This window comes from Takifugu rubripes, chromosome 7 (assembly GCF_901000725.2).
Source record: "Takifugu rubripes chromosome 7, fTakRub1.2, whole genome shotgun sequence".
NCBI lineage: Eukaryota > Metazoa > Chordata > Actinopteri > Tetraodontiformes > Tetraodontidae > Takifugu > Takifugu rubripes.
Genome location: NC_042291.1, coordinates 9,601,205 through 9,626,387, shown reverse-complemented (window position 1 = coordinate 9,626,387; position 25,183 = coordinate 9,601,205). Strand labels below are relative to the sequence as shown.

At 47.2% G+C, this 25,183-nt stretch overlaps 2 protein-coding genes across 17 annotated transcripts; both read left to right on the top strand.

The window, feature by feature from the left end:
• The first annotated feature begins 387 nt into the window (after window positions 1-387).
• On the top strand, window positions 388-4,462 carry elovl4a (ELOVL fatty acid elongase 4a). Of its 3 annotated transcripts, XM_003965960.3 has the most exons (8): window positions 388-620; window positions 1,278-1,360; window positions 1,497-1,684; window positions 1,796-1,876; window positions 2,186-2,357; window positions 2,435-2,562; window positions 2,654-2,999; window positions 3,222-4,462. In XM_003965960.3, exons 2-7 carry the CDS (start codon window positions 1,294-1,296, stop codon window positions 2,972-2,974), a joined length of 957 nt encoding a protein of 318 aa, XP_003966009.1. In that variant the 5' UTR covers window positions 388-620; window positions 1,278-1,293; the 3' UTR covers window positions 2,975-2,999; window positions 3,222-4,462. The 3 variants fall into 3 exon arrangements, with proteins under 3 accessions (XP_003966009.1, XP_029694245.1, XP_029694246.1); XM_029838385.1 differs by having other exon boundaries at window positions 2,654-4,462; XM_029838386.1 differs by lacking the exon at window positions 388-620 and adding an exon at window positions 765-909 and having other exon boundaries at window positions 2,654-4,462.
• A 1,876-nt stretch (window positions 4,463-6,338) lies between these two features.
• LOC101068143 (protein SOGA3) lies at window positions 6,339-23,129 on the top strand. Of its 14 annotated transcripts, none has more exons than XM_029838382.1 (13): window positions 6,342-6,838; window positions 7,573-8,320; window positions 8,446-8,670; window positions 8,758-8,916; window positions 9,395-9,466; window positions 9,667-9,986; window positions 10,065-10,224; window positions 10,473-10,542; window positions 10,718-11,264; window positions 11,378-11,507; window positions 11,823-11,949; window positions 14,144-14,311; window positions 17,623-17,758. In XM_029838382.1, exons 2-12 carry the CDS (start codon window positions 7,628-7,630, stop codon window positions 14,293-14,295), a joined length of 2,655 nt encoding a protein of 884 aa, XP_029694242.1. In that variant the 5' UTR covers window positions 6,342-6,838; window positions 7,573-7,627; the 3' UTR covers window positions 14,296-14,311; window positions 17,623-17,758. The 14 variants fall into 14 exon arrangements, 12 of the variants coding, with proteins under 12 accessions (XP_029694242.1, XP_029694243.1, XP_029694240.1 ...); XM_029838383.1 differs by having other exon boundaries at window positions 7,554-8,320; XM_029838381.1 differs by having other exon boundaries at window positions 6,343-6,838; window positions 7,576-8,320.
• The last annotated feature ends 2,054 nt before the right edge of the window (window positions 23,130-25,183 follow it).

The following is a 25,183-nucleotide window of genomic DNA, read 5'->3' as shown; positions in this document are numbered from 1 at the left end:
TTTATACACATAGTATAGATAAAATCATTAGTAGAGATTATCATTAAAGTCAATATAATGTAGCATTCATTACTTGCGCCAAGGTTAAGTGACATATTGGTTTGTTAGCAAACTAACGAAAGGGTTTTTTCATGACATTTTCAGTAAACATTTCTAATGAGATAATGGGTGGATTATTAAATGTTGGTGATGTTTCGAATGACCAGCTTTATACAAAAAACAAAAGAAAAAAATCAGGGCGGCGCTGAAGGTTAAGCTGCGAATATGATGACCAACGCGTCTGGAGGACTTTAATCCTTTATCTTCCAAGGACAAGCGGCCTTTTCGTTTTTATTTTGAAGGCGTGACCGGAAGTGCGGAGTGCCTCCTCCCTGCATCACTGATGATGATTTGGGTGATCAGAGGTTTCATTGAGGCAGACGCGCAGCGGAGGCCGGTGTGGTCCTTCATCGACGAATTCTTCCCCCCACCGTCATCCCGGCGGTCTGTTTCTGTCCGGATCCGGAACCATCACTGAGCTTTCGGGAAACAAGCTCGCTCCAGAACCGGAATAACGCTCACTGCGTGACCTTGCATTGAATGTCACAGTAGACGAATTTTCCCACCCCCCCTTTTTTAAGGTAACCAGCATCCCCATCCGTGCGGAGTCGGAGGCGACGACACTCTTGTTATGTGACATTTCTGTCTCGATTTGATTTGAATGCGCTTTCTTGGCTTTTATCGTGGGTTTTTATTCAGTCCCACACCTCGTGCGTTTCTTTTTCTTTTTGGCCACTGATAACAGACCCGATCGTGCAGCATGAAGGCCGGGCTGCGTGCCGCAGAACGCAAATCCGCCATTTGTATTCATAAAACGTCAAAAACGCTTTTGGCCTGGGGGTTTATTTTTTATTTTAAGGAGTATTGAAGGTGCGTTTGTATTTGATCCGCGACGTTTTTCTTGATTTTAACGGATGCTGCAGAGTCGCTGGAGAGAAAGGGAGGGGGCTCCATCTACACCGAATCATTAGGACGCACCATGTGTCGGGCTGCTGTTGGAGACGAGCAGAATGTGGGCCACAGTGCAGCCCCCCGCCCACGCTTTTAGAACGACGACCACCGGTTTGGTTGTTCTCAAACTGAAATAAAAAAACAAACATCTGCTGACACAGGAGCTCTCCCTGCCTCTCTCCGCAATGGCGCCTGTAGATCAACCATCGTGGGGCCTCCTTTTAAACAAACGGGGGAGAAAAGTCCAAAACAATAATGTAATAACAGGACTGTCTGTCGGTTTGCAGGTCACCAGTCAGAGCCATGGAGATCATCAGGCATTTAATCAACGACACCATAGAGTTCTACAGATGGACCCTGACCATCGCAGGTAAAAAAGTTCAGACTTCTGCCTCGGAAAGCCGCAGAAAGCTGCTCGCGCCCTTAGAAACTGGCATTCATAGCACCTGTCGGGGGTTTTCGCCCTAAATGGAAACATTGCTAACGTGGAGACTACTGTCATGCAGACAAGCGGGTGGAGAAATGGCCTCTGATGGACAACCCCCTGCCCACACTGGCCATCAGCACCTCCTACCTGCTGTTCCTCTGGCTGGGGCCCAAGTACATGAAGAACCGAGAGCCCTTCCAGCTCCGCAAAACCCTCATCGTGTACAACTTTAGCATGGTCTTCCTCAACTTCTTCATCTTTAAAGAGGTAACGCGTGCTTGGTGTGTAGTTACAAGAGTTTCGTTATGGACAGCAGCGGTTTGGTTGGAGCGTGCGCCGCTTTAGTTTGGTTCTTTCTCTGACTATTGTCTCTCTCAGCTGTTTATGGCGGCACGTGCAGCGAAGTACAGCTACATCTGTCAGCGGGTCGACTATTCAGATGATCCCAATGAAGTCAGGGTGAGTGTTGTCCACCGTCAGTACACTCCTGTCACCTCCGTTAGCCTTGTGCGCAGAAGTTTGCCGCCGGATTCCAAGTCAGAATTTTCCTAGTCTGAAATGATCAGCAATCTATGTTAATAATTCATATCCAAAAAGGGGCTTGTGTCGTTTGGGAAACACGACCAGCTCCCGTTATCGGGATCTTTGAGCGGGCTGGAATATCACTGAAGGTGTCCGGTTTCTCCTTTCGCGATGCGCCGGCACACCTCCTTTATCTCCGACTGCCCCCCCCCCCCCCACCATTGTTCCCGCTCACGTCTGTCGCAGGTGGCCGGAGCGCTGTGGTGGTACTTCATCTCCAAGGGCATCGAGTATCTGGACACGGTGTTTTTCATCCTGAGGAAGAAATTCAGCCAGGTGACCTTCCTGCATGTGTACCACCACTGCACCATGTTCACGCTCTGGTGGATCGGCATCAAGTGGGTGGCAGGAGGACAGTGTGAGTAGAGCATGCCGTGTACTATTTTATTTTAAATTTTAAATACGGATGTGAACCATGTCCTTTTTGTGGCGCAGCCTTCTTTGGCGCACACATGAACGCGGCGATCCACGTCCTGATGTACCTGTATTATGGCCTGGCCTCCTGTGGACCCAAGATCCAAAAGTACCTGTGGTGGAAGAAGTACCTGACCATCATTCAGATGGTGAGATGCCACTGAGGGAGGTGGGGGGGGGGGGGGTGGCCTGTGAACCTGGGGTACGGGTGTCGATTTTAACCCCTCTCTTCCCTCTCAGGTCCAGTTCCATGTCACCATCGGCCACACGGCCTTGTCCCTCTACGTTAACTGCGACTTCCCCCACTGGATGCACTACTCCCTCATCTGCTACGCCATCACCTTCATTGTCCTCTTCGGCAACTTCTACTACCAGACCTACCGTCGCCAGCAGCCCAGGCGCGACGCCTCTTCCTCCAAAGCGGCCAAGGCCGTCGCCAACGGCGCCCTCAACGGACTCAGCAGGAATGCCAACGGAGCGGCGGTGATGGGGGGCAAAGACGAGAAACCCCAGGAGAACTCCGGGAGGAGAAAGAGGAAAGGACGGGCCAAAAGGGATTAGAAGAAAAGGAGGGGGAGAGGTGGAGGTAATGGAGGGAGGTTCCAGCTCTGAAGGACTTGATCTAATGAAGGTTAAGAAGTTGATTTAAGCCATGATCTGAGTTGATAAATTATGTGACACACCTGTGTTGATTTAGGCTGGTTTAGGCACCAGAGGCCTCGCCGCAGGTGGTTGACACTGCAGCTACATCTCAGCGCCATAGTGTATCCTACAGGATAGATCCTAATGTTCCTTCTCTTTATTGCAGTGCCAAGTGCTTTAAAAAATGACTTCCATCCCATAAAAAGGAGACAGAGTTCATCAGAGCAGTGTGGCATGCTGGGAAAGCGGTTCCATAAAGAAAAGAACCCATTTACAGCTGATGACTGCTGGACTGAGACAGGAATCCCCATAGGACCCCCAAAAACCTGCCCGATTTTGATTTTTAAGGCCCCAGAACTGATGATAATGTACAGCAACATGTCATTCCCCCCATTCTAATAATGATGTTACATGAAGACTTAAAGTTCTTGTCTTCTTATATAAGAACCTCTGCAGTTATTCTGTATATGTGCTTTTACAAGCAGAGCGTTTAAATCATTCTTATGTGTTCCAAACTCATTTTGCTCTCCTCGTTATTGCACATTTGACGAGAAATGAATCAATATCTAGAGATGAGACAAAGAGATTGCTCTTTAATTGCTTTATGATGGAGGTACCATTATCTGTAACTCATACAAGATTGAAAAGACACATTTTATTATGTCTGAATATGGCCGTGACAGGTTTTCTACGCCCCCTACTTGGATGGAACGTAACGAAACAGCAGCTCTGGGGACGATCCCCCTTCTCTCTGTTTAGTCTTTCAGATGTTTACCTGTCTTTTTATATGATGTAGATAACTGTAAGCGCTCTGGTGTCGTCATTTGTCTTACATGCTTGTGAAAATGTGTCGAAGCGTCGTTGTTCTTGGACTCCTGTACATTTGATGGACATGGACAATTCAGGTGCCTCTATCATCCTTATCGGGCCTGAATGTACATTTATCGGAGGAAATCTGGGATATAAAAGATGATTTTTAGACGAGTTATGTGTGTCCAACAAAGAGCTGATGGACCTCTTTAGTGACCGTAGATGCCATTAAGAACAACTGTGCTTGGCCTGCAGGCAACAAACTGGAATACAGCTTTTAAATTCAGCTTTTTATCATCCGCCAAACACATTTTCATCATTTTCCTGGCTGTTTTTCTTTTTTGTATTTATTTTTATGTAAATATCAATTTCCATTGAATTGAGGGTGCTTTGTTTGTGTGTCTTTGTGTTGTACATATTACATGGTGACATTTTGTACTCTGCACATTTGGGAATGTCCCCCAGCTTCTTTGCTTGGACCGACAGCTGTCCACGTTGCTTCATGTGTGCGTGTGTTTTTTTTAAACAGTACCAAAAAAAAAGGGTATTATAACTTTAATTTGTCTTTAAATTATATTAAACTGAATGCCTCCACAAGCTTGTGTAATTGTTCTTTAATTTTTACATTTATTTTTTAATTAAAACAGATAATTTTTAAAAAATAACGTGTTATTAAAAGTAAAGTCCAACAGAGGGCACTAAAGCTGCATCACAGCGTTCAACGCCACAAAGCAAGACCAGATCAATTTAATATTATAATCACAGCCACAACAAGAAAACACAGTTTTAGCCTGCACAGTGACTATGTTGTCATTTTCATGAATAATTCATAAACCCAAGATAAAGTTACACAAATCGCCATTTCCTGGTTATTTTATTATTATAATGTCCAATGAAAAAAAAGAAAATGTCCAAATATTTACATTGACCCTTACTTGCAGTAGTAGTTGTTATATATCACAATATGAAGTGTGTGTGTGTGAGGTGGGTCATGTCAGCCATGTTGTTTGTTCTGTTGAATTTCTGTGAAAGGGGTCAAAGGTCTCTCGCTTACGATCAATTGACAGAAAAAAAAAGACTTTATAAAATGCGATTTATAACAATTCAGTGCAACACTTAAGCGAGACAAAGGTATCCATGGCAACTATATACGGCAGCTGTCTTGGCTCCCAACCCCCTCTTAAAAACTCCCACCCCTGCCAACTGTCCTTTCTGAGCTACATGGGTGCATGTGGGCAACAGTATTAACGTAATAAAGTGTGTGTGTGTGTGTGTGTGTGTGTGTGTGTGTGTGTGTGTGTGTGTGTGAGTGAGTGAGCGGGTGGATCAGTGAGTGGAGGTTTTTATTTGTGTGTTGTGTAATAGGTAGAAAATATTGAAATGTAAATGTGTGTATAAGGCTTCTTCCATCATTTGTGGTTTGGGTTATTCTTCCAACTCCACAACGCAGCAGAAAACCTCAAAAAAAAAAAAAAAGCTTTTAAGTCAAAATAACACTGATTTGTTTCGTATTTATGCATCGTGTCACTGCAGCACATAAACAAGGCATTAAAGCAGAGCCACTACAGCGAGACCGACAAGTCTCAGGCGATGAAATCATCTTTTATTTATCGTATCTCTTGGTATTAGATGTGCGTGTCTTCCCCATTTGTCAGAGAATGGAACACAGACACTAAAAAAAGATACATTCTTGATGTCTCCTGGGGGAAATGACTGAAAATATAAAGTTCTGCACTGTTTATCTGCCAGGACATCAAAATAAACCCTTCACAATTGTTCAATAAAGCAATGGGGACACATTCCTCCAATTTGAGGGCCGATTTTCATCCACTAGCAATCTAATTGTTTTGGATATTACTACATAAATGTACGAAAGCCAGTATAGAAATTAAATGACATGACACTTTGTTAAGGATAAAGCCACAAGAACACCATGTGGAATCTACACATGGTCCTACCATGACGATATGCAGCCCTGGGATGGCGTCAATAACACAGAACTTGGGCATGAAATCAACAAACATTTTACACGGTGAATTTTTCGGGAGAGCTTAATATCCAACTTAACAAGCGGCTCACACCAAAAGTCACCGCCTTATGGTGGCCTGATTATGTGCAGGAAACACACAGTCAAGATGACTCAATCCAGCCCAAATGGACCAGAACTGCACGTTCTAATGAACATCAAGGCCTATTTTTAAAGCCTGCATCACCATCTTTTATTTAACTTCAGTTGGAGGGGAATCAATCATCGTTGTGGCCCAGGGAGGCTCGACCATGACGATATCTGTCACGTTAATGCAGACAAATGAAGAGGTGGGGGAGGTGGAGTGGGTGAGGAGGAGGGGGGATTGAAAGCCCTCCCCCGCCCCCCCCCCCCCAAAAGAAATCTGTTTTCTCAATTTAAAAAAGAAAAAAAAATCATTCCTGCATTTGCGCCCTAATCGGCCCTGCAACATCTTGTTTGGTCATTTTACTGTGATTACAGTGAGGAGCAGCTCTGATCCTGCAGCGCCTGGACCAAATGGATTCCACAGACGTGCAGCATGACTGTGAGGACTGCTGAAACACAGGTGGCCAAACCTTCACCCTGCTGAGCTGAATAAGCTCATTTTTCAGCTCTTTCACTTTCAGGGTGGCGTGAACCGTAACCATAGCAGTAATAAACACATTGGATTTAAAAAAACTGCTTTTTTTGGCTTCATACATTCAGTGTTAATTTAAAGGGGATGAATTAAAGGTGAATGTGCAGCCGCCTGCGTCCAATCGCTGCTGAGGGAGAGAGCTGGAGACAGCCAATGAGAGGAGCCTGCTGCGTGCACCATCATCTGTGCAGGCCTTGCCATCCTGACGCTGACGTAATGTCATGAATATTGAAACAGGTTGCTTGGGAGGCGCTCCAGTCAGCATCCCCATCTGCCTCCTCATCAGCACTACCCTTCAGAATCGGACACAAAAAACCCGCCCTGAAAGGTAAGAAGATCTTCTCTCTTTGTGTTTCAGATGACCTGGGCGTGAATGACGGTTGTCAGGCCTTCGAGCTCGGATTAATCCCCTGATTCCATTTGTTTTTATGGAAAGACAACTCGGATCTTGCCTTCTTTGGTCTGAATTTTCCCTGTGGTAGGGGGTCGAGGGAGTGACAACCAGCAGTCTCACTGATCATGTTTGATGCAAAAAAAGAAAAGAAAAATAGTTCAAACTCTGCTATTTAAAAAACAAAAAATCTGGTATCTTCTGACCTTTCTGATCACAATGATCTGAATTGTTATGAGTCATCGTGCTGACTGTGGGAAATGAGATGATGGCTGCCTGGAATTCTGTCCATCTGTAGGCACTTCACCGTCCAGCATGTAGCTCAACTATTGTTCGGCTATTTGCAGCCCCTCATCGATCGCCCTCTGTCCGCCGGTGCGAAGCCTTTTAACTGAGCAGACTCCTAGTTTCTGCCCCAGTTTCGTTAGCCGGTCTGCTCCAATGACCCTTTCGGGACCGCTGGTAATTGCTCGATCTGCAGCTGATCTCACGCGTGTCTCATTACAGAGATCTCTGGACGCCCTTTAGCCTAATTATCCCCGTTTGTGTAAAAATAAACCAAATCTAGAGCGCAAGGCGCGCCCGACACCTGTCTGATGACCGGGTTACCTGTACATCATCTCATTTTAGCCCATATTCTTTATTTATGGAGTCATGAAAATGTTTTCAAGCAGCAGGGACGCTGCTGAAGAGGACGGATGTGGCGGAGACTGAGCTGACACCACGATGAACCCCTCAGCTGCCGACTCTCCGCGGCAGGCAGACAATAGCAGCCGGAAGCAGGAACGCTCCTCGTCTCCGGCCGGGCTCAAAGACGGCGCGTCCAAAGCCCCGCAGAGGAGCGGCAATTCGTCCAAACACGCCACGTCGAAGCAAGTGGGAGGAGGGGGAGGCAGAAACAGTCGAGGTCATTCCCCTGTCTCTGCTGCGGGCAGGGAGCGGCAGGCCGGAGGCGCTCCTGCCGGCAGAGGCGCGGCTGCTGTCCAGGCTGCCGGTGCTGAAAGCCCGACGCTGCTCCGATCCGCGTCGGCTGACAGAGGCGGCGCGCAGGCGCAAGACGCCGCCGATCCACCCCGCGTCGTCTCCGATCAGCCCTGCGCGTCCAAATCCCCCAAACTGAGGAGCAAAAATCCGAGAGGCGGGGAGGCGACGGGCGGCGGCAAAAAGAGCTCCAAGAGCACGGTGGGCTGTGGACCCGGTTTCTGGAAGGAAGGATGCCTGCAATCTGAGCTGATCCAGTTTCACTTAAACAAGAGCCTGGGGAAGAAAGGGACGAAGATGCAGATGAAATCCGCGTCCCCGCCGGCCTCAGAGGCGGAGCTGTCCCCGGAGCCCGAGAGTCCACAACCAGCACCACAGCCAGGTCAGAGACTGGAGGAGGAGATGGAAAGGCTGGAGGACGAAAACGATGAACTAAAGGTACATATTGACCAATGAAGTCCGGTTACACCGTCGTTTTTAATACTGTGGTGCACCTCTTGTAGCTGCTTAATAAATGACACCTCTTTGTGGTGCTTTGTTAATACATTTCATGCGTATTGTAGGCTGAAATCGAGGAAATGCGTGCTGAGATGGATGAGATGCGGGACACCTTCTATGAGGAAGATGCTTGCCAGCTCCAGGACATGCGCAGAGAGTTGGAGAGGGCCAACAAGAACTGCCGGATCCTTCAGTACCGGCTGAAGAAGGCAGAGAGGAAAAGACTCCGCTTCACAGAAACTGGGCAGGTGGACGGAGAGCTTCTTAGAAGTTTGGAGCAGGACCTCAAGGTTGGGAAGGAAAATGGATGTGTTACATTCACCATAGCTGTCTTACCGGAGAGATTCTCATATGTCTCCCCTGGGTCTCTCTCTCAGGTTGCCAAGGACGTGTCCGTGCGCTTGCACCACGAGCTGGAGAACGTGGAGGAGAAAAGGATGAAGACAGAGGATGAGAACGAGAAGCTGAGGCAGCAGCTGATAGAGGTGGAAGTCACCAAGCAGGCGCTGCAGAATGAGCTGGAGAAAGCCAAAGAGGTGAAGTATTCCCACCTGTGGCGTTCCACCTACTGTCTGATATGTGTTGTGAGGAACGAGCTGAAGAACCAGGAGTTCAGATACTGCCCTCAAAACTTCCCAGGATGCAATCTCATCAAACATCGGTGGCAACATTGGTTACTGACCATAAAACCCAAACTTCTCCTTTTAAAAAAAACATTTCTATGACTTATTGTGTTTATTAATGTAATATTAGTCATGCATGAGCCTTTTTATCCCGTCCTCTGCTTGACCTGGCTTTGAATTTGAAAGGTTTCATACAGCACATGGTAAAATCACAAGTGTTTTGGATTTTTATGTCAAAACTATAAAGCTTACACTGAGAGCAAATAATTTCCATTAAACTAGGACATTTTCCCCATTAGGGGGCCAACAGTCCTCATTAAATACAGATGACATCATTGCTGTCACTAAAAAAACAGTGATAATGATGAGGTAATCATTGTCTCCTCTGCAGCTCTCACTGAAAAGAAAAGGAAGTAAAGATGGACACAAAGCTGAGAAAAAGGCCCCGCAAACCCCAATTGAGGTGAGTCAGAGTAACGGTTTCTAATTGAAACCAAATGTAATCTGCAGGACTGTGCAGCTAAGACTCAGAGAGTCATAAACAGGCTGGAACGTGCTGGAAAAGCATTTACAGGAATGTCAGCTCAGGGAATCGGAACTTCCACAAATCATGAGTTTATGCAGGAAAAATACATTTCTTTGGCATTTGTTTTTTCTTTATAGGAACAAAATGATGATCTGAAATGCCAGCTGGCCTTCATCAAAGAGGAAGCCATCTTGATGAGGAAAAAAATGGCCAAGATCGACAAGGAGAAGGACCGACTGGAGCAGGAACTGCAGAAGTATCGATCCTTCTATGGAGATGTTGATAGCCCTTTGCCTAAAGGCGAGGCTGGAGGGCCCCCCACCACCCGGGAGTCTGAGCTTAAGCTCCGCCTACGCTTGGTGGAGGAGGAGGCCAACATATTGGGGAGGAAGATTGTGGAGTTGGAGGTGGAGAACAGGGGTCTTAAGGCTGAACTGGATGATATGAGGGAGGACAGGTAAATAAAATAAAGCCAGTCTCCATGTTGACCCCCCTCTGCCTTGAGCAGCGTGATAACACGTGTCGCATCTCCTAGTCTGATGGCGGCCGGGGCGGACGGTTCTGGTGCCGGAGGTCAGCAGTGCAGAGAGCAGAGCGAGGCCCTGTCAGAGCTCAGGCAGCAGCTTCAGCTGGTAGAAGATGAAGCTGAACTCCTTCGCAGGAATTTGGCAGATGTGGAAGAGGAGAACAAGAAGGTAGAAGGGATGATTTCCTCAACAGGCCCTATTCTTGGAGAGACAAAACAAACAGTCTACTTTATTCTCCTCTGTTAGGTTCAACAGACACTGTTTGTCATCTTTAATCACTCTGTATATCTGGTTTTATCCTTACAGTCGTGACCTATGTGTGACTTTGCCTGTAGATCGGTGATCTCAGCCTGACAACCAAACCCAACTGCTTCTGTCCTGTAAAGGCACATGACAATAACCATTTTAATCTATAGGTTACAGGAGAGCTGAATAAACTGAAGTACAAGGCTGGATCCCATGAATCTGGATCGAGACACGGAGCAGGTTAGTTCAAACCCGGCAGCACATTTCAGTCTGGTGTTGTGTTCCAGAAACAAAACAAGTCTGGAGGGCAAACAGGTCACACGCTCATTCTGGTCAAGAGCGTGTTCTTTAAATTCTCAGGGGGCTGCAAAAAATGTTCTATTTTTTTTCATCGTTGATTTTGTGTCCACCTCAGGAGCGGCGGACGCGGCAAAGGCGGAGGCCCTGCAGGAGGAGCTGAAAATGTCGCGTCTGCAGATCAATGAACTGAGCGGCAAAGTCATGCAGCTCCAGTACGAGAACCGGGTGCTGCTCTCCAACATGCAGCGCTACGACCTGGCGTCCCACCTCGGCATCCGCAGCAGCCCACGGGACAGTGACGCGGAGAGCGACGGCGGCCGGGATGACGACACTCCCGCCGCCTCTGTCTCCACCCCTCGCCTTCTCCCGCCGCACCGCAAGCGCGAGGGCCCCATCGGAGGCGAGAGCGACTCCGATGAGGTCAGGAACATCCGGTGCCTGACCCCCACGCGCTCCCTCTACTCGCCCGTGGACGCTCGTTTTTTATCCAGGAGCCTGAAGGACCGGCAGCAGATGATAGACATCCGCATCGAGGCGGAAAGGCTGGGCCGGACCATCGACAGGCTCATTGCTGACACCAGCACTATCATCGCCGAGGCCCGAGTGTACGTCACCAACGGGGAGCTGTTTGCTAGGCTGGACGAGGACGAGGAAGGTGGCAGGTAATCAATGCGCGTCCCGTAGACCTTGCGGTAGTCCCCCATTAAACTGTCCTCCAAAGCTTCTTTATTGATAATTGCACATTTCCATCCCGCGCGTGTCGACGTTCCTCCAGGATCCGAGAACACGAGCTGCTGTATCGCATCAACGCCCAGATGAAAGCTTTTAGGAAGGAGTTGCAGGGCTTCATAGACCGGCTGGACGTCCCCAGACAGGAGGACAAACAGGCTGAGGAGCCGCTGTCTGTGAGCTCACACACACCTAAATATGTTGTTCCGTGATGTTTCCTGATCTAACACGCACCTTTCCCATTTCCTTTTCTGCTATCGTGTCCTCCACGTAAAGATGTTTCAGCCCATTATTTTGCTGATCCTCATCCTTGTTCTGTTTTCCTCACTCTCTTACGCCACCATTTTTAAACTGGTATTCCTTTTCACCCTCTTCTTTGTTCTGTAAAGCATACGTTCATGTTGTGTTGCGTTGTGTGCTTTTTTTCACGCATTTCTTTTTCTTTATTCATCCATTGATTTCGATTCTGTGTTTGGAACCCGTCACACAAGGTCAGGCAAGGTCAGGCAAGGTCACGCAAGGTACAGGACATTATCATATATCCATATAATCCAAGCTACCGCCCACGCAGACGCTTTCAGCACAACCAGAGAAGGTGGAGCAGCGGCACGGATTTAGGTGAGTACGTTGTTACACTTTTTAAAAGGCTCCCATCTCAAAGGGCCTGTTGTGCCTGCAGGCCTCCTCAGTCACATGCCCGTACCGTGACTGTCCTCAATTTTTGACATAAATTGGAGGAGTCAAAAACATGTTCAGAGACATTTGAAAAACAGCCTTGTTTGTCGCTTCTCCACAACACACAGTTCTAAACAATGGTGGAGTTTGTGGATTTGGACTGGTGTCATTTGAGTAAAGAAACAACCAACCATTTGTGCTATAATATGTACTGGGGTCTCCTTTATGAATTTACTCAGACATGAATGAAATCTGCTGACAAAAACATGTCTGGGTCCATGTTTTTCTTGCAACCAGATGATCAGACATTAATCGCAATAATAAGGCGGAAAAAGACATTTGACCAAGGACTTCAGGACACTAAAGTAATAAATTAAATCCAGTGAGGGTGGGTAATCTGTTCAACCAGTGGACCAGCATGACCAGTGAGATGGGAGGGCAGACCCGGTCCGCTACTTTAATTCCATGGTGGGATGGTTTACCTCACATGATATAGCCAGCTGTGAGGGAGGGAGGAAGGGAGTGAGGGGGAGAGACAGAGGGAGACACAGAGAGAGAGAGAGAGAGAGAGAGAGAGAAAGGGGGCTGCAGCTGTGGGCAGCAGCTCTTGGCTGTGCTGCATTTCAGTCCCGACTTCATCTCAGCCGTGCCATTAATGCGTCTTTAGAAGACGAGGTAAGAATCTTTGTTCTGAAAGTTGTTTTAGAAAGGGGGGGGGGGGGGGGGGGGGGGGAGAATTAGGACAATTTAAATCAGAGTTGGAGCTTTTTCACGGGGGAAAACAACCAGGCTTTAAGTGTCTACAGATGACAACAGGGAAGAATGACCTCTTTCATTAAAAGAACAGAACTGCTGGTTTAGAAACTGGGTCAGGATAGTCAACTTTACTCACCAGCGGTAATAAACTCAGCAATAAGCTCCATCAGTGGCCTCATCTGAAAGTTATCGCGACAAAGCGTGGATCGTTTGATTGGACACCGCGCCAGGTGCCGTTCCGTGACGTCATCCGCAACTTCGCTTTGATTGACAGACGTTCTCCCCCTATTCGGCGGCCAGACGCCGCGATCCGGCTTCTGGGCGATAAACTGATGGTTACAGGGAGTAAAAATACTCCGCTGTTACACCAGTGTGGCCCGTGTTATTTTTGGGAGCTTCTCCCGTTTGCGTGGTAACTGGGTGACCGTCCTCCCATCGCCAGCTCTCAATTGTCGCCTGCGGCGACAGTGAAGAGGCGACGGGGAGAGAAAACAGCCAGTTCCGATCCAAACATGTGAAGGAAAACAACAGTGCAGGGCTGCAGCAGCGAGGAGGACTTTTATAGATAAAACACAGAGGAAGGACGGATATGGAGAGGATCGTCGAGTGTTTGCGCACGGCGGCTCTGCGCACTGCTGCGCGGCCAACAGGGGATTTGGCCGGGTTTGGATAACTGTCGAAATGAATTTGGGTCGGGACTGTGTCAAAAATATATGTTTACAGTTGATATTACTTTAAAAAACTTTGAGAAGCAGCTTTGATTACTTTCTCTTTAATGCCCTGGAGGAATGTGGAGTGCGTTTATGAACGGCGGGGGTGGCGGCGGGGGCTACGTCCCCTCTCAGGGATGGGAGTTTGTGCCGTGCGCCCCGATGGACCGGCTTGACAGAGGCAGGCGTAGAAGCCACAGCCCGCTGAGGAGGATCTCCTCTCCGCCCACCGTCTTCAGCCAGCTCTACGAGCCTCAGTTCGATGCGGGAGAAGGTGACCCAGGGACCCAGTTTGAGCTCCCCAGGGGACAAATGTGGCCGGGTCCTGAGCACCAACAGCAGCAACAAACTCAACATGGGCGGCTTAAAAAGAAATTAGAGGATTTGAAAAAGAGGCATGTGCAGGACAAGGAAGGATGGATGCGTGAGAAGGAGGCGTTATTGAGAGAAATGGCTGATATACAAGTAATTTGAAGCATTTATAATCCCAGTTATAACTAAGACTTAAATATATGTTTCTGTGTGTTATCTCTGGGTTCCACAAACTGTCCTTTCTACCATATAAATGTACTTTTAGCTTAGTAGGGCTTTATTAATAGACATCACAACATCCAGTTGTGCCCTTTTTTGTTATATGTGACAACACTGCAGCCAAATGTGTTTCCACTCAGGGAGGGGAGAACAGGAGGATTCTCCTGGACATGAAGACAGTTTTAGAGGAAGTGCAGTTGGAAGTGAAGAGAGAAGAGGAGAAGAGGAGCGAGCTCCAGCTGCAGTACACCAGAGACAAATGCTCCTGGGAGCTGGAGAAAGCCGAGCTTAAACGCAGGATTGCACAGGTGACTCCGGCAACAGTGTGCGGTCTTTGTGCTTTTATTTTTTAAGAAACAACTACTTCATTATATGGCATTTTAGTGACTGATTATACTGTAATTAAAGTGTTGTGTCTGTGTGTTGTGTGCATGTTTGCATGACTGTTCTGCTGTTTGGGGTAGGGTGGATTTGCCGCCCACATGAAAGGATGATAACTGTACCCGGGCATCCATCCAATGGCTTAGACAAAAAGATCTGTACCGAGACAAACACGATCCCGACACCAGACACAGACGCTGAACCTGGCTTTGAATGGCAGAAATAACATTAGCCCATTGTTGCCACGGACCGCCACAGTTGCGTCAATCCAAACAGGGAGGAAGTAGTCTGGTGCCAGGTTGTGTCAAGAATTACATGGTTCACTTGTGATTCCTGAAAGCTTCGCGGCTAAGAGGTTTAGCGTGTTGGTTGCCTTGAAGTCCAAGGATAAACCTGATCCTTCAGAAACCCCTGTAAAATCTTTTGATTGTTCATTGTAGTTCTTTTATTTAATTAACCCAAAGGACTCAGCTAACGTTCAAAATAACATTTACAGAGCGGTTCCAGAGGATTTGCTGTGAAGTTTGTCAGAGATTTAATTCTGTTGAGTGTCTCTGTGTCTCCTGCCGGGTCTCTGTTTTGTGTTGTCGCCATGACAGCGTCCTTAGGCGAGGGTAGCGTTCCAGGCTTTAAGGTGATTTGTCATAACATACCAGTCTTTTAATTTTTTAAAGCTTCTAGAACAATTAGGAGATGTTGTAAATGATTCAAGGAGGCTCAGAAATTCCATAAAGCGCTGCTGCAGCTTTGAAGGTGCCGCAACCACACTGCGGGGCGTCAGGCCAAGCCATGAAGTGGTGACTTTTTACCAGATCTCTCACACACAGAGTGTGTAACTGCCATTGTGGACCCTCCGTGTGACTGGAAAATGGTGCTGTTCAGCTCTCTTTCTGTGTCCTGCTGGCTTTGAGCCATCTTACACTCTTGTTTGTGGAGAATGTTGTAAAATCGGAGTCATTTATAGTTCTGTTTTTGTGCTTAGAAGGTCCAGAAAGATTAATGCGATCTTATCTGTCTCCCTCCATGTGACAGAGATGCTAAAGGCACGGCGGTTTGTCAAGTGGATGCTTGAACGTTTCATTCACATGTGCAGAAATGTCCTGCACATTTGCATTGCACAAAAGGGTTAAAGGGAAATTTAAGATGGGGTTGAGTCATTGGTGGAGTTGGTTCAATTATAGTTGTTTTGTCTCTTTCATTCAACTCATCCTCCAGAGCTTAAAGTCTTAAAGTGTGCAAATCTCATGTATATGTCCAATTTTTTCTCCCTTTATTCAGGAGGTGTTATTATTTCATGCTCATCTTATCATTGTTTTGGTGCACCTTTATATAACTTAGATGTTGGCAGAAAAGAATGATGCAAGATTATCGACATAGATAATAAGTAGTTGTTGAGGACATGATGAATTGGAATGAATAGATCTGAAAAGTTGTTATGGTATTTCTATAAAAGCAGCCATGTGATGCTAGCAATGGAATGAGTCGTGATATTCATGAAATTTATATGTCTGCTGATAGGACAGCTAGCCGTGTAAATGCAGGACAGAAATACATGTAGTACAGTATAGAAATATACATGAAGATTTTTTTGACATCTGATATATGGTATAAAGCAGTTAGCATGCTAGCTCATAAGTGCTGCACAGCTGAAGCTTACCAACAGCTGTATGCTTGTTCTATTCTTGAGATTTTAATTCCACATCTTTTCCCACAATCCTTTCCCCTCATGCCTGTGAACGAGCTGCTTAATTCTGTTTGTTATGATCCTTTTTTTGGGAGCTTCTACCACCAAATACCAGGCAGGCATCCACGCTCTCACACGGACGTTAGGCTGGATATTTGGAGACATATTTCTCCACATGCCACTGATTTATGAAAGCTGCTGGCAGCCGGGAGACAGCTCACTCTGGCTCACTCAGCCAAGTCCCCCTCCTCCTCTTACCTCGAGTCTCCCCACCTCCCCCGTGAATGTCGGAATGTGACATAGTACAAGGCTCTGTATCCACTATTTATAGTGGGTCACCGTGGTGACACAGTTACCTTCATGGACGTAAATGTGTACCAGCATGTCCTACACCTTTGCACTTTCACTATTTACATTCAGGTATGAAAATAGACAGAGGGCAGCAGCCATCAGTCATCACTCGTCTGTAATTGCGGGAACCCTCGGGAAGAGCCAAAATGCCAACAGAAAAGGTTGACTTGTTTTTCTACACCATAATTTCATAACCTCAGCCTACAGGCTGAAATAGCACCATGACCAGGGCTTGTAAGAAGGCTTTGGTGGCCGTCTGTGACTCTAAAATAACACACTCTGGCATGCTTGTGTGCATTCTCTCCCGTTCTGAAACACACACTCACACACACACACACACACACGCACCTAAACTCACACATGCACTAAGTCACAGGGGTTGTCTTGAGCTCATTCCAGTTGCAAAGCAAATGCTTTTCCCCCCTAATCATCCAGGTCACAGATCTAAGCTGAAATGCAGCCCGATTCTTTTATGACGAACACTACCAGAGTCTCTCATAGGCAGAGGATATTGCAGATTTTTCATTTTATTTATTCAGATTTCTTTGTTCCTTTAGACTAACAGTCCATCAACTGAAAACATGTTTTTGGCGCCGATGCTGTGGAATCCAGAAGGGGAATTCCCAGGGAATTGACTAGAAGAGAGCGTTTAATTGGGACATTTATAAGTTGTATTCAACCTCGTGAAATAGGTTTTTGTGCTCTGAGTGTTGTTAATATCGTCAAACTTGGCTTCGTTTCTGCAGAGCTTTTTGTTGCTCAGATAAATCTGTTAATGAAGTCACGTGCACTCGTGCACCCCAGATGCATTTTTACCACATACAAATCTGCCATGTTCTGCTCTGCATCCTGTGTCAGTTAGAAAAGAGACTTGAACTCTGACCCCCACTTGGAAGGCCTGCATGTGAAATCTTACAGGATATTTTCATCTTTAAATCTTCTGTTTCCTCTTGCTTCCCTCCCCTGAACCCACACTAGTCCCCGCGGTGCGTTTTTCCCCCACCTTCACTTCCTGACACTCCTTCATTCTCATAATTCCATTGGTTCAACTCTTGATTGTCTGGCTCTTATTTCTTTTTCTGTCTTGCTGCAATTGATCCTTCATGACCACAGAGTGCTTTCTGCTGCTGTGAACCTCTCACTCTTTCCCATCTAAACGCTCTTCCTCTCCATCTCTCCTCCTCTTTCTCTCTTTCTCTCCAGTTGGAAGCGAGGGAGCGCACTGGGTTGATTGTGGGGGGAGGCCAGTTGGCACCGTGTGCACAGGAGAAGCTCGGGGAGACCCCGACGCTCCGCCGGGAGAGGGAAGAGCAGCGGAGGCTCCTGGAGGACACTCGCTCCACAGCCATGGACCTGCGCTGTCGCCTGGATCTGAGTGAAAGAGACTGGTCGCGGGAGAAAGCCGAGCTGCTGGAGCGGTTCGACGTGGAGAGGAGGGAGTGGGAGAGCCAGCTGAGGGATATGCAAAAGAAAATAGAAGAGGTAAGATCTATCAGTGTGTGTAAGGATTTCTCCCATAGTTGTATGGATCGGTTGCAGATTTAGAGTAAAAAGCCCTCAAAACTCCTGAAATGATTTAGTGGTTTGATGTAGGGCATCCTGTGCACCGAGGGGCTTAGAGTGTTGAACACTTCCCTCCTCCACATCCTGTTCACCGTCAGCACTGTCAAAACAATAAGTGCAGCCGGGGATCACAAAGAAAGGAAGGAGATTGTCCTGCTGCTTCTCTGCTCTTTGTACCTCGAGACTGGAGCTCCGGCTGAGATAACGCATGACTGCGAATCATGTAGAGGATGATTTGCAATGGGGAAATATGCTATAAGTATGTGGGAAGACATAGTCCTTTCATGTTGAGGAATGTTGATTATATCACAGCAACGGTCACAATTATCTTTGTCAGCACCATCAGTACCAGTGTTTAAATGTTAAATCTTGATTTGCTATAATCTTGTGATGTTGTGCTAAATGAGGAAAAATATATTTTTTCAGAACCTGAGAGCATTATTTTGTAGACTTTTATTTTGTAGAGCACTAAAATAGCTATGAGAAGGATTTGTTTTTCATTTTCGCCTTGTTGAGGAGAAGCTATTTGGAACGACTTAATGGGGTATGAAAGAGGTAGAAAGATGAAAAAACTATATCCAAGCGGAGGTTGTGAGCGAGCCAGAGTCCGGCTCTAACGTGGCCAGAGGATCTGATGAGGGTATTTTAATGAGGAGACAAAAGTACTTGGACAGAATACGCTGGAACAACTGGCTCTGGAAATAACACGTGGCTCTCATTCTCTCCCGTTTGACCAGAAAATGGAAGGACAACAACAGAAAAAACATGGCAGGTTAAAAGGAGGTAGTATCATACAGCCTAGATGGGAAGCAAGTACATTCAACATGAAATGCTTTTAATTTTGGGATTTCATTTCAGGAGGTTAGGGATTACCTGAGTAATTTATCTTAATATTCTTTGTGCTTATTTGTGTTGGAACATGAAGTAAAATATAAAGAAAACTCTGGAAAATTGCCACAATTTTCTCTTTCTTCATCCAGTTGTACTGTGAAGTAAGGGCGAAGCGAGAAGGGACCAGCAGAAAGCAGAACCTCGACGTCACAAACCAACTCAGCATTCGCTCCACCAGCACCGGCTCCAGTTCTCTCAGTGGCAACTCTCCCTCTGAGCCGTCCAGCGGCAGCAGCCGGTCGGGAACGGCGAGGATTACGTCACTGCCCGGCTTTTCTCACAGCAGAAACGTTGGCGCCGTGGATGGCGGAGGTCACCCGACCTGCTTTCAAGAAGACCACCTCAGTCAATATATTAATGCTGGTGGCCAGAAGGAACATTCACACCATGAGCTGATCGAGTTGAGTTCTCTGGAGCCTTGGCAGCAACTGTCAGTCACTGAAACCACAGATCTTGGGGGTCTTTCGCATGCAGCTCCTGGATATTGCATGGATCTAACTATTTGCTCTTCAAATAGTAGCGAAACGGATTCCGATGGTGTCTCACAAAGTTCTCCCCGCTCAGAGCCGAGTTATGGAAATGAAAAGAAGAGGAACACCACGGCTCTCAATGCTGTGAGTGTTATGCACCATAAATCACAGGCAGCAAACATCATTATCGGTGTTATCTTTATTTCTCTTGAAAGATTCCTGTCTCCAGTACACCAAGCTGGTCTGGGATTTAGCCGTTCTCACGTATCTGTCTCCGTCTGTGTGTGTGTCAGGCTCTGAAAGAGATCGCTCGTGTAAGCAAGGAGCTTTGCAGCTACCAGGATGAGATCAGAAAGAAGAGCGGAGATAGGAGGTAAAATCCTAAACCCCTCACTGTCTTATTATCCCAGCGCCAACTCAAACAAATCTACCTGTTATGTCTCAACATACCGCAGGTGAATTAAATGCAAAATGAAGATTAACATGCAACTTTGTTCCCCTTCAGGAATCAGTTTGAAGCATTGTGTCTACAAGAGGACAACGACAACCACGTTAAAACCGTGCTGGAAGTGGATGATGCTCTGTGTGATTTCAGCCAGATCTATAATGATTGTGTGGAGCTGGAACAGGAGAGATGGTTGACTTTGTCTTCAGAAAACACCTGGCAGGCCGACAGAAGCTCCAGCACAGGAACACCAGGAAACCTCACTGAACTCGACGAGGCTCCGCCAGTCCCTCCCCGCACCTCCTCCTGGAATCTGAGCACCACTGCCCAACCAGACACAGAACTCCACATCCCAGAATCCCCCTTGCCCACGATGAGAAAGTGCCACAGCCCCTGTAGTCTGCTGGACAGAAAGTGCAGCAGCCCATCTATTGTACGCAAGTTTGGGGCAATGCTACAAGAAAACGAAGGGAAGATTTTAATAGATGGCGTGGTAGCGTCGTGTTCCGTGCCTGCTAACACGAAGTGTAATATAGGATGTTGCCACAATCGTTGGTCCTGCGATGCCAGCAAGTTGTCCGACCGTAAGGCTGTTGACGTCCATGTGCAAAAAAGTTTCTCTGAAGTCAACGTACTGACTGCTCATAAAGACTTGCACTCAGGGTGTGGCTCTGGGGGCCTAAAAGGCGCCCAACTGCCTCCGAGTGTCAAAGACTTGCCTCTTGACTTGCTCTTGTCCTCTCTTGAAATATCGCCTGCCAGCCTTCAAAAGCAGGACTCCAAAAGAAACATCACGCTAGAGCAAAAAACAGCCGAGTTCAACAGGACTCTGTTTCAAGCTGAGATGGGTCGTGGTGTAGAGGAACAAGACAGCCTTGCAGTAATGGATGCTCGGCCTGCGGGCTGCCAGCATTCAGATGAGGTCTTACCTCCCAGGGAGACGAAAGTCCTGCCAGGACCTGCCAACGCGACGGCAGTGAATTCTGAAGCTGCACCATTGCTCTCTGCCTCAGATTCCACAGGTCACGATGGGGGAAATGGTCCTGACATTGTCTGCACGAATCTTTCATGTGAACAGCCGCCGATTGTGTTCAGGGAGGCCTCTGCTGTCCCCTGTCCTGGAGACAGTCCTGAGGTCAAACCGGTTCGTGCAGCGAGCAGTCCTTTGAGAAAACCGCGACACAAAGCAGCCACTGAGGCTCTCTTCTCATCTGAAAACATCCAGCCAGGTCAGAATGAGGACACTTCCAGCTCCAAGAGCAAGAGTCCCAGTGAAGCGAAGCCTCTGGCAGCCAGAGGTGGCGTCTCTCCCCTGCAGCCGTCTGCGGACGGCCAACAAAGACAGATGACCCAGCCAAAACATCTGTCCACTCCTCCCTCCCAGTCGGACAGTGCCAGACCCGCTCCACGAATGCTGAATGACCATCCGTGGAAGCCCCTGACTCTAGCTGCGTACCCACGGCCAGAGGGGTCCAGGTCCAACTACGGAGCCCTGGAGAGGATTCTGAAGAATTACGAGAGTGCAGCCCGGGCACAGGAGAACCAGAGCCAGCTGAGAGAGGCGAGTTCAAGTCCCAACGCCAGTATCAAGAAGGGGGAGACCATCACAGAACTGGGTATGCTGGATGTGGAGCCGCTGGCCTTACCCCTGACTCTGAAACACACACACGTACAGCTCAGCAGCTACAGCTCAGTGTGTGGAACAGTGCAGGTGGGTAGTCTGGTATGCTCAACCAGTATTCACACATTAATGTGCGAGCAGCTGACATGTCACTCAGAAGTTCACATTTAGGAATATCCCCCTCAAAATGATCCCCCCTCTGACTTTGTTTACACTCTAAATCAGATTATGTTTCTATGCTGCTGAACCTTTAAATGATTCGATTTTGTTCCAAAAAACACTGAGTCCTTGTTGCCTTTGCACGAGTTGACTGGGAATGTTTATTTCTGGCATGTGCCAAGAGGTCGAGAGGCTGCGCTATAATCTGAACGACTGAGGTTCCTCAGAATCTCAAATATAAGAATCTCTTCAGGAGGTCTTGTTGTTCTCAGCCACGGTGACCTGCAGCGTTTTTCTGTAATTACTTGGGTATCTGTGAGGAGGCCAGAAGTCCACTGAACTGTGATTGCACAGCTTGCAAATGTGAAAGAAATCTAGGAAGCCATTATCCAGCCGGCCTTGTTTAGTGTTTTAAAAGGAATGTGGTATCGAGATACCATAGAAGTTTAATCTAACGGCCCAGACTGAAATACCAACCAAACTCCTCGGTGCGGCATTTGTGAGTTGTCAGTCCAGATGCATCTCTTCCGACCCGTGAAAGTGGATATGTTCCTTTCCCACGTGATCCAGCTAAATTTGTGTTCCTGTTTGAAATATGCCTGTTGTTTCCCCCAGGGCCAAGAAGACTACCGATGGGACACGTGACACCATGTAAAGTATATGAGCGTGTGATCGTTTGCCAATAGAACAGTGTGATAACCCTAAATGTTAATTCATCTGTTTCTCCACAGGCGAACAAAGAGGCTTCCTCCGCCCTGAAGAACTTCTTGAGGCCCGCCCGCCCAGCCAAACGACGCCTCCCCTCGCGCTGGGCCAGAGTCTCCCTCACCTCCTCGGACTCCACCTCCTCCTCTCCCTCCACCACACCCGCGCCTCCTCTGTTCCCCCTCCACGCCCACGGTTCCACCTTCCTCTCACGCAGCCTTCAGATGGAGACTGTCATCATCTGACTGAAGCATTAAAAAGTCCTCCAGACTCTGAAGTGCTTTACTCCTGAGTGCAGCAATTCATCTCAAGAATCTCTGCACCTTGAAACTGACTGTGTCCATAAACTGTGCGACCTACCTAATGTGCTGTTAGCATATATGTTCTTCCACCCCTCCACCTTCTGGGATCACCCCTCTGCAGGGTCAACCCTCTGCACCCGTGCTGACCACAGCAGGGTCAAATTTCTGCCTTTTGGACGATACAGTCCGACTGTACCTTGCCTGTGAGAGAAATACTTCGCTTTGTGACTGACACACAAATGTTCTTTTTTTTAAAGAAAAAAACCCCCAACTTTGTACCAAAGGCAAATTTCTTTCTGATTTTGCTGATATCGTAATGCCACCACGTGCTGATGTTTATGAATGGAAACGTATGTCCGACATTATTCACCGGAGCCTGCTTTAGTGCGAACCGTATCGATATTTAGGGAAACGTGAAAAGCCTTTTTTTCTACCTTTATTAAAAACGAATGGTGAAGTATTTGGGACATTAGTCGGGCGTTAAAGTGGGGAGTCGCGGGATCAAATGGATGCCTTTGTTCTGTTTTTGTCAAATAAACTAAAGAACACTGCAACTTTTCTTTGCTTTGCACATCACAAAGAAACTAAAACTACATCCCTGCACACCTCTCGGGATATGTTACATTTCATTATGCAATTAGGTGCAATTTTGAGCGAGAGCTGCCTATCTAACTAGATGATCATCTGTGGGCCAAAGCCCCTTAAATCAGGTTGGCTGCTGCTGCTGTCATCACTCCCTCCAGAAGACGACTCAGGGCGCCAAGACAGGAGGAGAGGAAATATCAAGTACGCCACTTTGCCTCAATCTGCTTCCTGTCATGAATTAAAAAATATATTCATACATGTTTTTTTTTCTAATTGGTTATATTAGAAGACCCTCATTTGGATTGGATTTCACTGACCAGTGTTGTACGCAGACATGCACACGTGTCCATTTGCGTAAAGTAAATATACAAAGACAGGCTTGCAAGCGCACTCGCCCTGCAGGGGACAGATACTTCACCCCTGACCCTGAAATCTGGCACCTTAGGCTGACTGAAGCAGCAGGTGTGCCAATCTTACGGTGCCAGAAATCTTACCCTGCTGCTGATATAAATATAAATATTGTCATCGTTTCCTCATGGCCGCCAGTGGTCCGGCCCGGCCCGGTCCGGCCAGGCCCGGCCCGGCCCTTGGTGGTCTTACCGAGGGCTGCCACTGCTGGCTACTGCTCCAGTCGGAAGGTATGCAGATGTGGGAATGATTATATAATCACGACTGTTTTGCTTCTGCAGCTGCTGGAAAGACATAATGGAACAATTTGCATTCTCACTTTCAAATGACTCAGTTGTGGACAAAAGCATTCCCTCTGTTCTTTGATTAATTTTATGTGTAATGAGGCCCAATTTTCCCACTAACCACTGTGTCCACATTCAGTGAAGCCGCTCACATGTTTGGTTGTCAATGCTAATGCTAATCACTCAACACCTACTGCAAACTATTTAATCAGACAAGATTAGAGCTGAGGCACCCGAAGTGGATCTTTTCCTGCACTCTATTGTTTTCACTGAGTGAACTCCCTTTTTCTCAACCTTGATTCTGGTTTTCAATAATTTTTTAAAAAACACTTCATGTGTTCTTTCACATAGATGAAATAGAATCTTCACTTTGTGGTGCCACTGTAATTCTTCCTACCAAACTGCAGTGTTTTCTTTTGTCCTGCTGGGATTGAGCCACTGTTTTCTGCCTTTCTCTCCATTACCTCCAACGACCTCCCTGAACTCCCCACAGGAAACCTCCAGGCTCTTCAGATCCTCTGGCACCTGCCAAACTACCCTGAAATAGACACCTAATGCTCCAGCACTTCTGAGGTTTAGGTTCAGGTTTGGGGTTTGGGTTAGTTGAGTTAGTTGGGATGGTTAGGGTAGAGAGCTGGGTAATTATTATGTCTATGAAAGTCCCCACAAAGAAAGAAATACGAAACTTTGTGTGTACGTGTATGTGTGTGTGTGTGTGTGTGTGTGTGTGTGTGTGTGTGTGTGTGTGTGTGTTTTGATACTATTTCACCCCATCGCAAGCCTGATAGCTGAATAAAATAAATGTAAATACCCAACACAGACAGCCATCTCAGTAAGCTGGTACAGAGCCGCGTTGACTGCAGCACATTCCCGGACTTCCTGTGGAGTAAACAGCTGCATATCGATCTGCGCAGTGATGGATCTCCCGAGGGGCCACATGCCAGAAGCCACACAATGAAAAAACTCATAGACATGAAATGTTTAAAGATACATTTAGACGATTGTGTGATATATGCTTTCTGCCCCCCCCCCAGGAGGCGAGGTTGATATTTCAGACGGGTTTCCATTATCCGCCGGAGTCTGCGGCTGCATCGCCAATCTCTGGACGGATCATCAAACACAGACTTTAAATCAAAATGACTGAGAGAGACGAGCGGTGGTTCAAAGAAAGAGGCAGCGGCGCATATTTTTTATTCTGAAAACCAAACTCTCGGGTTAAGTTTATAAAAAGGTCTGTATAAATTCCACCGAGCTCCCTTCCTCCCCTCAGGTGCTGCGCTTCACGGAGTGATGTTTGGAGACAGGTTGAAGGAGCTTGCTCAGTGTGCTGC

Bases quoted from the DNA above. Each gene is read 5' to 3' on its own strand.
- elovl4a (XM_003965960.3), top strand. From the start codon at position 1,294: ATGGAGATCATCAGGCATTTAATCAACGACACCATAGAGTTCTACAGA. The intron at 1,361-1,496 runs GTAAAAAAGTTC...ACTGTCATGCAG, and splicing joins ATGGACCCTGACCATCGCAG to ACAAGCGGGTGGAGAAATGG. The intron at 1,877-2,185 runs GTGAGTGTTGTC...CGTCTGTCGCAG, and splicing joins ATGATCCCAATGAAGTCAGG to GTGGCCGGAGCGCTGTGGTG.
- LOC101068143 (XM_029838374.1), top strand. From the start codon at position 13,551: ATGTGGAGTGCGTTTATGAACGGCGGGGGTGGCGGCGGGGGCTACGTC. The intron at 13,938-14,143 runs GTAATTTGAAGC...GTTTCCACTCAG, and splicing joins GAGAAATGGCTGATATACAA to GGAGGGGAGAACAGGAGGAT. The intron at 17,902-18,962 runs GTAAGATCTATC...TTCTTCATCCAG, and splicing joins TGCAAAAGAAAATAGAAGAG to TTGTACTGTGAAGTAAGGGC.